This window comes from Leptonychotes weddellii, unplaced genomic scaffold, assembly GCF_054177405.1.
Source record: "Leptonychotes weddellii isolate Sample4059 unplaced genomic scaffold, ASM5417740v2 HiC_scaffold_4192, whole genome shotgun sequence".
Classification (NCBI taxonomy): Eukaryota; Metazoa; Chordata; class Mammalia; order Carnivora; family Phocidae; genus Leptonychotes; species Leptonychotes weddellii.
Window position 1 is genome coordinate 1 of NW_028008483.1, and position 11,945 is coordinate 11,945.

Consider the following 11,945-nt stretch of genomic DNA (forward strand, 5'->3'; position numbering starts at 1 on the left):
GAGGATATATACACACCTCAATTTCTCCTTCATGCTTTTTCTTTTAGAAAGATACTGTTTACCAAAAAGAAACTTCAGCAGTACAGGAAAAACTATTTTCCCAATAAATTTACGAAAACCTAAGATTCCCAATGGAATCAAGATTATCTTCCCGCTACCACCACCTTAATATAATCACATGCTTATTGGAACGCTAATATCTGCACCCTAAGAGTACATTTACTTTCAACAATGAGGGTGATTCTTAAAACGAAACAAAACAACAAAGGAAAAAAACTTCAGTGTGGTAAATGTAACAATGGATCTCTGCAAGTATTAAGTGTCTGAAATAGGCAGCTAATACTGGATTTAATATTATTTTATAAATAATTGTTCCCTTAGCAGTAAACATCAGTCTACACGTTCGCAAGAGTCCTAGAAATAAATACTGTGATTATGCACAATATGTTATGACAAACTAGTTTCAAAGAACAAAAGCTCAACATCTTGATAAAAATTCTGATCAGAATAAAATGGGACTCGAAAATTTAAAACATTGTCAAAATAACATCACATTTAAAATTTTCCACAGTTTACACAAGTATCAGGAGTTTCCAGTTGTGGAACACATTTTTCTGTTGTGAATTAAAATACGAACATATTGACAACTGTTAATTTCAGTGATGACATCAGTTTTGGTCTTACTTTAGCATTATTTTCTTTATAAAAAGTTGCACTAAGTGTCCATTAATGGTCTGATTGGTCTTCAGTATTTCATAAATGTATATAAAAGAAATTCCTAAAAGCCAATAGTACTTTATATGTATATATATATATGTATGTATATATACACACACACACATGTATGTATGCATATATATATATAAAAGAATCTCATTTCAGAAATGGCTATAATTAACAGAGCCACACACACTGATGCTAAACATAAGAGCTTTCACATTGAAAGAAAGCATTTTCAGAAATGTCACTTACATCCTATTATATTCAATATTCCCGAGTTTGAAACTCAACATGGGATGGATAACAGAATTATACATCTCATTGGTGCTCAAAGCTGACCACAACCAAAATTTACAGGATTGAAACAAGCCAATGTTTTAAAAAGTTTTAATTAAAGATAACAATTCCATGGAAGGAGAGGATAAAGAATGGGATGACAAGAAGTATTTGGTCTTAATAAGGCAATACAAAATAGATCCATTATCAAAGACCATTTAATTTTTAAAGATCAACAATACCAAAAGCATAAAGTGGAGTATAAGAAAATAGTTTTTTATAAGTATGATTTAATTAAAGCTGTTTACAGTTATTCTCTCCCACAGTAGTTAAGCATGGATTTAAAAAAGAATAAGAGATGAGAAAAACAAGCACGCGCGGTACACAGGATTAGAAGGGCCAGCATGCAAAGTCTGTGGAACTCGGGGAGTCACTGCAACAGCAATGGGACTGGACGCGGGTGGCCTTTTTTGTCCTATTAGGAAGAAAAACAAAACAAAAAAAGACTGCAAAGGAAACAAACACAAAGTCATGTAATTGCCCATTGCCCAAGACGACAGCACTGTAGAAAACAGTTGCAAGGTAATTCTTAGAGATGACTAGAGATTTTTTCAGTGTTTACACAAAAGTACATAGTATTTTTTTTTTTTTTTTTTTTTTTTTTTTTTTACAAAATAAAACGTCATTTGCCACCATAAACCTTTTCTTTAGAGAGGAAAAATTTTTGCAGCAGGTCACAAGGGTTCTAGTAAGTCATTTCAATGCTGAGGAAAACAAATTGAGTAATAGAACTAATCACTTCCCTATATATGGATGTTAAGATGACAAGTCAGATTATTTTTCAAACTAATCCTGAGAAAAATCTGTTTACAATTTAAACAGTAATGTTATGTAAAAAGTATTAACAAATCCACTATTACAAATATCAATTTCCTATATGGTCATCTATATATACACACAATAAAATGGTAAATATATGCAAAAATATTAAAAAAAAAAGAAAAAGAAAACATGCACAGATCACTTTCCCCTTTGGAATCTGGACTTCCTATGAGATACTTTTGTTTTCTTTCCCCACCCCATCCTCTGAAATCGGTTTTTGTTTCTATCACCCTACCCACACTGAATACTATTCCCTATAACTCTGCATAAAGCCAATGAGAAATAGATTTATTTTACATTCAAGCTTTAAATCTTAAAATGACCCTGTTGTAGCATATGACTTATCAAATGAGCAGCCTTTTTTTTTTTTTCCCCCTTTTTTGCTTGCTTTTTGTTTTTGCAGTTGTCAGTCTTCATGATCCATTCCGTGGCGAGCTGGGAAAAAACGCAGTTGCTAAATCAGAGTCTGAACAGCGTAAGGCTCCCGAATGCCAGGAGTCCCTATCCAACTGTCCTGAGCACGAGATCACTGCACACAGAAGACAGTCCATCGTACAACGCCGACTATCTACAAAGGTCTGAGAGGGGGGCATCCCTCTTGTGTTTCCTCTTTTTGCCATGGTAATACTGATTATTTGATTTGCCTTGATGCTGTTTGTTTGTCATCAAGGAACCATGGCTTGTTTGAGTTGTACCTTGGAAGCCTTTGCTGGAAGAACGAAAGAGCCTTGCTGATCCATGCTGCAGAGAAAGAAAGTGGTCAAAGAGACATCAGTCTTGTGGATTCAACAGAGCACTCGCTAAGACCTGACTTGGGGCGCTTTTAAAACGAGGAATACACTGACTTATGTAGCAAGCAGAAAACGATGCTACAGGGGTTTCACTCTCTTGAGCTCTAACACTCTTCCATTCTTTTTTAATGGAAATATTGGAATACTGCCTTGACTTCTTAACAGAGTGCATGGAACGTGAAACTGTTCTCAAGGAACCTATCCACCAAGGTACTACATCATAAATGGCATTACTGGAAGAAGCGCTTAGACACACAGGTACACTGCCAGGTCAGGGGTCATCACGACCGGCAGCCCCTTCCCTGCTCTCTGTCACTTTAACTGCCACTTGTAAATGGATCTGGGTGTGGTGCACATGATGAAGCTGTTAAGGTAAACTGGATTCTAGGAGTCAGGTCAGACATGAGGTGACCAACATTAAGAGTTCATCTCTACTGCCAAGAGGCCTTCCCCAGGGTCCCCAGGGTACTGAGGGTCAGAGCCCAGTATGAAATGGCTCCTTTCCTCATGTTGATTCATTCTTCATGATTAATAAAATTTCAGGCAACTCCAAAACTGAAAATAGAGTATTTTCTGTGGCCTTTTTAAGTCAAAGCTGATAGGAATTGACTGACCATGGTTGACCACTGCCCAATCATTTCAACACAAGCAACTAGGTACTGAATATTAAAATATAAAAAAAGGATATATTACTCCCAGATATGCACGACACTGCTGTGAGGTCATGTACAAGCTTCATGTGAGCTTACTTCAAGTATAAGTCAATCTTTTTATAACTCATTTTTTTAATGCTCCATCTGTAATAAGGTGGGTTGGCTGGAACATCTTATAAGAAGCAGTCATAAATTCCCACAAAGGTTTACATTACAATGGTGTCTCATTAACGATCTTCAGGACATCCTATTACTAGAAGCACTGCGCTTTGGAACCTCTTAGAAAAAAAGACGTTTGTTCTTTAAACCTAGAGTTTTCTTCAAATCCATGATGGATAGATGGATGGATAGATATACATACATTCACGTATATATATTCGCGTGTAAGAAATTCTAAGTATGCTGTATCGAATACTAACCATCAAAAACACACATTCCACACACCTGAGATTTGTTGGTGCTGTTGGAGGTGTTAGTGGTTTGGGTGCTCTGCATTTTCCCAACTGCCTGAGAGGACTCTAAGGACACGTCTTGCGACCCTACTCGGTTCCCGGCGGATGGACGGCAGAGCAGCTGTTTCGGGGTTTTGCATGGTGTCGCGTCGGAATCCTAACACAAGTCATACGGGTTATAACGTGACATATTAATAATTTAGAAATTCAGTATTAAGGAGGCTAAACAACTTCAGCTAAGTACTCTCTGGACTAAATTTAAACATCTGGGAGTCGAAGGAAGCACCCTGAGGAATTTATAAAATTAACTGCTTAAGCTTTCCTTCTTTCACAAATTTCCCTCCAAACATTCACAGTGGCTTATTTTATCAGAGGGTCTCTGTTTGTTGCTAAATCTATTGCCCACGCCTGACCTTGTTAATCGGGGCTCACAGAGGTCCAAGTTTATCTGCACATCTATTTACAGGAAATGAACCCTGGTACTGTGGAAAGAACGTGGCCAAGACAAGGCCCTAGGTCCCTGACTCAACCAAAACCAAAATGGTTGGTTCAAAAGGCTCCATTTCTGCAAGTCTGCGATGACCAGTCAGTGAGGCCTCCAACCGAACACCCCACGTGGTGAAGAGCTTCCTGGAGACAGTGGGCTGCGCGCCAGCTGTTCCTAGGCTGCCTGGGCCAGGGTTGTGCCACGTCTCCCCTCAGGGCTCCCCTTCACCTGCACACTCTACCCAGCGGCTCAGAGGCCCACGCTCCTCGTCCCTAAGGCTCCCTCCTGAGGCCGGCTCTGCTCCCGCCCCACTGCGTCTGTGACACGCAGCTCAGCTGCGTCCTCCACATGGGGGCTCGTGCAATGTGAGGATTCGTGACTCCATTATGATACATGGTCAGCAACAACAACATAACATTACGTCCCTTCCGTATTTAGATTCCTCTTTAGTTCATACGCTTGCTAAAGTCAAAATTCAAATAATTGGTAAGCCCATTTTATATTTCAATGAAGTAAGCTCAACCTGATGAGGGAAAGTAACTGCGGGTATAACCGCTCCTGAGAATTCCGTCAGGGCTGGCGCCGGACAGTTGGCGCAGGGCTGCCAGGGGCCTCGGGGAAGGAGGAATTGTGAGGGGCTGCTACCAGGTGTCTTTCCAGAGTGACGGTCACGTCCCGGACTTAGTGCTCATGGCTGCACAGCAGCGTGAATACACTGAAAACCCCTGAACTGCGCATTTTAAAATAGTGAATTATATCTCAATTTTTGAAACTTCAATCAAGAAGCTCAAAAACATTATGGAGTGGAAGAAGCCTTACGCAAAAGAGTATACACTATCATCATTCCACTTATGTGAAATTCTGGGACACGCAAAACCAACCTGTGCAATCAGAAAATCCTAACAGCGGTTACCTCCGGGGTGGAATTCAGGACTGATGGGAAAGTGTCACGAAGGACTCCTCTGGGATGATGGCAATAGTCTATGTCTTGTTATAGGTGGGGTTACACACGTGTATACAGTTGTTAAGATTTAGTGAGGTACAACCCATTTTATATCGAAAGAAAAACCTAACCAAACGCTGAACTCTGGTTAGTGAGGAGCACACTGCTGTACTTGGGGGAAGTGCCCGTAACTTACTTTGAAATGTATCAAAGAATAAGATGAATTGGTGGACAGAGGGATGAATGAATGGCTGGCTATGGGATAAGCAAGTGACACGTCAACTGTAGGATCTGATGGTAATATATACGGACGCTCACTGAAATTCTTTCACTCCTGCTGGATGCTTGAAAATTTCAATCCAGTGTTGGGGACGTGTACAATCAGTGACCTTATTAAAATCTCCCAGGAACCAGTAAGAAAAGGAGTTAGGCTTAGCCGTCTAGACAGAGCCCCCCACCCGCCCCCACCCCGGGCTCCCAGGTCTCTAGGGCAGAAAAGCCATGTGCTCATACTTACGACATCACTGGAGCTGGACTGTGTGGCAGAAGAGGAAGACACTGGACCTGATGAAGAGTTTGAAGAGTGTTTACTAAGAGATTCCGAAGTTTTACTTCTACATTTTCCAAGGGCTTCATTTTCTTCAGATAGATTATTATTACATTTATCTAACTGCTGAGTATCTACTATCAAGGTAACACCATTTCCTGAAAGAGTGGCAAAAGATTGGAAAACGTTTCTTCCCATTAAACACACACAACACAGAAAAGCCACGAATGCTCAGTCAATCAATCAGTGAGAAACTCTTACCATTGCACGAAGGCTCCGGCCTATTCTGCAAGCCCCACTGCTTTGATATCCAATCTCTGTACGTGGCAACTTCGTCCGTTACTCTAATTATTCTACCTAATATGCTGCATGGGTTTAAAGAAAAAAAGGGGGGGGGTCATTAATTTGGAGATAAGAAGCCACAACCAATTCTGACCCAATGGGCTGACTTTAGTTAAACCTTTACCTCTCTGTTTCGTTGTTGGGATAATACTTGGCTATTGGCGATACAGCGTGACTCAAAACAACATAGGCATAATCAAAGGCCTGTTTCACTTGCATGGCCCCATATGAACTCCTTCCAACATCGTTACCTTTAAAAGAAATGTATATAGAAGACAGTAAGCGTGACCATTGCTTAATAAGAACTAAATGCTCATGGGCCCTCTTCCAGAAGAGCAAGGGCAATTGCTTTCCTGCTACAGTTGTACAAAGAGTCTGGGCAGGCGGTCGTCCCCACAACTCCTCAGGCTCTGAACCTGTGTATCACGCAGTAAGTACGTTATGGCATATAAATTGCCTAAATGCATTCCGGTCCAACAGGGACTATCCCACAATACAGTCATGCAAACAAAAGGAGTTAACTGCCTGCTCTCTCCTAAGAGTGAAACCAAGCTAAACGAGACATCCCCATCTTTTGTTTCTATTAGCTATCTAAATATCTCTGGCAGGAAATTATGAGCTCCCGAAGAGCAAGGACCACTTGCTGAAAATCTTTGTGCCCTTTGCGTCGAGTAGCCTCCCGATAAACATTTCCTCAGTGAATAAACACGCAGAACTATGTTTGTGATATGGCACAATCAGCCACAAAAGAGCCCCTAGGCAACTACTCTCTCTCTGAACTCCCTCTTCTTCTCCACTTTCAAAGTTAACACAGTTAAGCAAATGACTAAAAGCATCTCCACTGAAGTCTGATAATGTAGAATCTAAATACTTTAGAATTATAGCAAGAAAAATATATTGCCCAGAAAAACTAGGATACAAGCAAATAAACATAACCCCACGTAAGCAAGAAAAGGGCCTGCTGGTCCCTTTCAAGCCAACGTGAAGCTGGAGAAGGCACAGGGAGACCATGCAAAATTAAAAGAGGAAAGAAGGGGCCCAAAAGGAAAATGAACGGTCTCTTTGAGCCCTTTCGCTCATTGTTTCTGAGGTATATTATGCTCATTGTCCCTGAGGACTTCAGAAACCTCACTTAAAGCCCTGACTGACAATAGGCTGGAATCAGGGGCAAGGAGGACACAACAAAGCAGAAAAACGGCCTTCACATTGTTCACAAACACCCCCAACGGCTAATACCTATACTCCTCGGCCTCTCAGGGTCAAATGGATTCTACTCCCAACGCACTGGGAGGACGCGGCGTGTTTTCCTGGTGTATATGCACACACGCGTGTGTGTGTTTTCGTATGTTTTCTTACAAAATATTTTTATGAAAAAGAATGAATACAATCAGAAGTTAATCTTTCATTTTTCATCTAAAGAGAGATTTTATTTTAAAGATGTATTTATTTATTTAAGTAATCTCTGCACCCAACGTGGGGCTCGAACTCACGACCCCAAGATCAAGAGTCACATGCTCCAATGACGGAGCCAGCCGGGTACCCCTCCTCTAAAGAGAGTTTAAAATGCAATACTGACAATGCCCTTTCTTTGAATGCCCACAAATTTACCTAATTTCAATACCTGGTTGTAAAGGATCTTCAATATAAAGCATCGATGGCCTGTAGCCATCGAGCATATTTTTCTGTACTTCATCTTTGGCCACATATGAACCACCATCCTTTATCCGGATGCCAGTCTTTAAATAATTGAAGTGTCGTCCATATAATTCAAAAAATTCTATTAAGAGAACACCATAGTTTGTATTGGGGATGCAAGCATCTTCCCTGGGATGTAACTAAAACCGGGAAAGAAAAAAAAAAAAAAAAAGAAATTATATTGGATTTTCTCTGAATTATCAAGGTGGGGAGAATCAGTGACATCCTAACTTTGACAAAACAGTACTATTCTAGTTTCGGTTAGGCTAGCAGCCGACAGGAAAACTGAGGCACAGCAGCTGTATTGCTGTTACAGGCAACACGAGAGCCCAAGGGTGCACAACAGTGGCGGACAATCTATTTATAAAATTCAAGGCTGAACTTTACAGCTGCCCCAGGACGCTGACGGGCTGACGTGGCCCCAACACATCAGGGAAGCCATTCGGCCTCACGAGCGACACCGTGCCTCACAAATACATTCAGACCAATTAGGACTTCAAACTCATTCTACCCAGATAGCAGGTCCCAATTCCAGCTGAACTTCCTAGAGGCTTAGAAGATATTCTTGTTTTTGGCATTTACACTACTATTTACACTTAGGAAAACCACGCCACACCTATGCATGTTAAAATCTGAGTGAAAATTCTCAAAACTACTAGAACGTATGGGATTAAAAAGAAAAAAAGTTCTTTCCTGGGATTTAAAAATGCTTATTTGTGAAATTATAAAAAGGTACCCAGTTTAAAGGAGTCATAATTAAGGGAAGCATTCCAATTAGAACTTGATCTAAATTTTTTCCCAAAATGATTCTGAATTGATTTATTTTATTTTGGTGTACACTAGGCATGGTATAATCAAACAACTTACCTGAAGGAAACTGACTGCCATTAAAAAGAGACTATATGAACCAATTCCACCTGTAAATACTTCATTAAGGTCCCTCTGTAATAAGAATTGTTTCAATACTAAAACCAAGTATGGTAATACAGGATATTTCTGAAAAAGAAAATTATATTTTCAGTGAATTCCTATTTCAGTAACTGTGCTAAGCATTATCAGGAGCATAAACTGGTCCTTACATTACAAACTTTAGTGGAGATATCCAATACACTTAATTTTCTATTTTAAGAGCAAGCTAGAAAAAAGTAAGCTGTAAGTAATTATAAGGATTTTCTTCTCACATCTAAAAATCTAAAACAGGTAGATGTAAATAATGGCATCTAAGTACTCACCATGGGACAGAAACACTAGCAATATATATTTGATGACATTTATTTATTACCATGTTTATTACCATATTGAATATTTATTTTTCACCATATTAAATTATTTATTACCATACGCTATTGACTTGTAAACAGGTAACAGAAACAGTACAGGACCAATTCTTAAGGCGATATGCACTAAGTCAGTGAGTTTGAAGGAATTGCTTTTCTCAGGGGGTGCTCCAGCAAGCGGACCAGGGTCTTTCAGATGACTGTGCCCAGTGCCGGAGCAGGGGCAGGGGCAGTCCTGCCTGCTGTCTTCCATGTGGGCAGCAGACCACACACAGACCCACCTTGCACGCTTTACAGAGATGGGTGAGAACCCCTTAGCTGGCAAACACGGACAGCGAGTCCGTCTTTTACTCAAGCACGGACTCCTTAAGTGCTCTCCACAAGCCAGGCGCTAGGCTAAGGACGCTGAGGGGAACAGAGCAGACCCAAACATCTAGAAAGAAGTCTTAATGGCCACTATCTAGGAGGGGTAGAATTACTAGTGATTTCTAGCTTGTTCTTGACACTTAGAATGAACACATACTGCTTCCAAAAGAAACAACAAAGTTTATGCTTTTGCAAATCATGTCAAAGAAAGCAAGCATGAAAAATAACAAAAAATCTTTGGAGAAATAATCATTCTTAAACATTATGGTTGAAGACATGAATAGATGGTCTCTTTAAAGCACAATCAGGCAAATTTCCAACAGAATTTGATCTGCATATACCCTTTGACCCCGAAACTCCACTTCCAGAATCTTCCTACAAATAATTTTACAAGTGTAAAGAAAGATGCAGGTATAGAAGGATGTTCAAGCACTTTCTGTGAAAGCAAAAAACCCTGGGAACATCACCAGGGCAGTACGACACAAAGCATGGGGTAGCCTGACAAAGGACTACTGCGTTGTCAGTGAAAAGAATGAAGGAAACCTGTCTGTGCTGATATGAAAACCTCCAAAAAATATGAGACGATGTGTATATAGCATATTATTCCTTTTGTTAAAAATTTCAAGAGGATAATCATAGGAAACAAACTGAGGGTTGCTGGAGAGGAGGGGGGTGGGGAGGAAAAGATAATAGAGTTCGCATAAAATTTAAAAATTTCTTGGAAAAACAAAAATTTCAAGAGGATAAACAAGCCAAAAGGAAAGCTTGATGATGGTAAATCCCATGAAGTTGATTTAAGCATAAAGTATAAAAGTGACTCATTTTTCATTTTCCTCTGATATTGGTAAATTTTCTATCACACGTATTATTCTCAATTTAAAAAAAAGGTTTCTTTTCTGGGAAAAAGAAAATTTCCACACACCAAACACCTCCAAAAGAGCAGGATTATGAACAATCTTTTTCTTTCTCTGCTTTCCTGTACTCTGCACATTTATACAAGAATATAATGTTTACAACACGGTAAGGTAAATTTTTTTTCTCACAAAGAAACGAAATAGGTGAAATCTGTAGAGTTGATAAAAAAAAAAGTATTCTGAATGGATAGAAAAGATATTCTAGGTGAACCAAAGCAGTTAACAGTTTTTAGCTTAAGCAGAAAAAGGCTGACGTGTACGCATGTGAATGTTCTGAAGATGCTGACAAATTCTTCCCTGTCTTGGAAGAACGTCGAACAAATGAAAACAGACATTAGGTCACCTCAAGACAAAGTAGGGAAACCTGCAGGAACTACCTTACAAGTGACTTGGGGGGCTCAGGAGGTTCTTCATCTACACTCCTAAGAGATTAAAAGCAGACAAGAATGGGCGCCTGGGTGGCTCAGTTGGTTGGGCGACTGCCTTCGGCTCCGGTCATGATCCTGGAGTCCCGGGATCGAGTCCCGCATCGGGCTCCCTGCTCGGCGGGAAGTCTGCTTCTCCCTCTGACCCTCCCCCCTCTCATGTGCTCTCTCTCATTCTCTCTCTCTCAAATAAATAAAATCTTTAAAAAAAAAAAAAAAAGCAGACAAGAATGATTATTCAGCATTTCAGTCCTTATCTCCCCTAAAAGGAAGGATCGAGAGCAGAGAAGTTCTTCAAAAGTTTTCCAAACCCTTGACTTGAGGTCCCATTATAAATTACTGATTATTACAAGCAGATTCAAGGAAAGTAAGGCCACCGCACAGCAAAGAAGCACTTGTCAGCAATGGACACATCAAAACAGTTTCGCAAAGCATATCAGAACCTCCAAACAGAAGTCCCTTTCTCCGAGTCTCACTGAATCCACACTATGAATTCTCTGACCTTGGTAAAATCTTTGATGAGGTCGGCTGCTCTCACACCGTTCTGTACATTAAAGCTGATATCAACTTTCACTTCAGTAAAAGAATCTGTTAATTTAATAATAGGTACCTAGAAAGAGAAGAAAGGCAAAAGGCAACATTAAAACACTTAAACAACATGATTGGGGGATGGAAAGGTTACTAGACTTGAGGTCTCCACCTCCTCATGAGGACGTAAGAACTCCTGAGTGTCCTGAATACTACACATCACACCTCCCTCGGCCTGTTAGATACTTTACATATTTAGCATTTAACCTCATACACTGTATTGTATCATTTCTATTGGCTGAGAATTTTGAAATGACGTAACAAAAACCTTTCTCAATATTCTGTACTTTGAATAACAGCTTCCAGCTCAGTGTAGCATCAAGAATTATGAATGTCAGGCCTATCAGCAAATTGTTCCTAATTAGAAAGCTGCTAGATCAGGTGAAACACAATAGTCCACTGGTATTATTGGTCAGTTTTGCAAATAGCCCATAAAACAACCTACCAAGACAAGTTAAGACATGAGAATTATTCTCAAATTTAAAAAATGACTGAATGATTTATATGAGATATTAGAAATTCTTAAAAAAAAAAAAAAGGCAAACCATAAGACACTCTTGAGGAAACAAACTGAGGGTTGATGGAGG

General features: G+C 39.8%; 1 protein-coding gene across 2 annotated transcripts; it reads right to left on the bottom strand.

The window, feature by feature from the left end:
- Positions 1-1,196: 1,196 nt before the first annotated feature.
- Positions 1,197-11,399, bottom strand: LOC102733042 (terminal nucleotidyltransferase 4B). Of its 2 annotated transcripts, none has more exons than XM_081810889.1 (8): positions 11,273-11,399; positions 8,656-8,784; positions 7,715-7,928; positions 6,218-6,344; positions 6,013-6,116; positions 5,722-5,768; positions 3,767-3,931; positions 1,197-2,619 (listed from the first exon to the last, which is right to left on the bottom strand). In XM_081810889.1, the coding sequence occupies exons 2-8, from the start codon at positions 8,674-8,676 to the stop codon at positions 2,443-2,445; spliced, it is 855 nt and encodes a 284-aa protein (XP_081667015.1). In that variant the 5' UTR covers positions 8,677-8,784; positions 11,273-11,399; the 3' UTR covers positions 1,197-2,442. The 2 variants fall into 2 exon arrangements, with proteins under 2 accessions (XP_081667015.1, XP_081667014.1); XM_081810888.1 differs by having other exon boundaries at positions 5,722-5,909.
- Positions 11,400-11,945: the final 546 nt, after the last annotated feature.

What these genes read in the sequence shown, in the direction of transcription:
- LOC102733042 (XM_081810888.1), bottom strand. Translation starts at nt 8,676, where the DNA reads ATGGCAGTCAGTTTCCTTCAG. An exon ending in TGGCAGTCAGTTTCCTTCAG is followed by an intron (nt 7,929 to 8,655) that starts GTAAGTTGTTTG and finishes TCCCGGTTTTAG; the next exon opens with TTACATCCCAGGGAAGATGC. An exon ending in ACAGCACCAACAAATCTCAG is followed by an intron (nt 2,620 to 3,766) that starts GTGTGTGGAATG and finishes CTTTCTCTGCAG; the next exon opens with CATGGATCAGCAAGGCTCTT.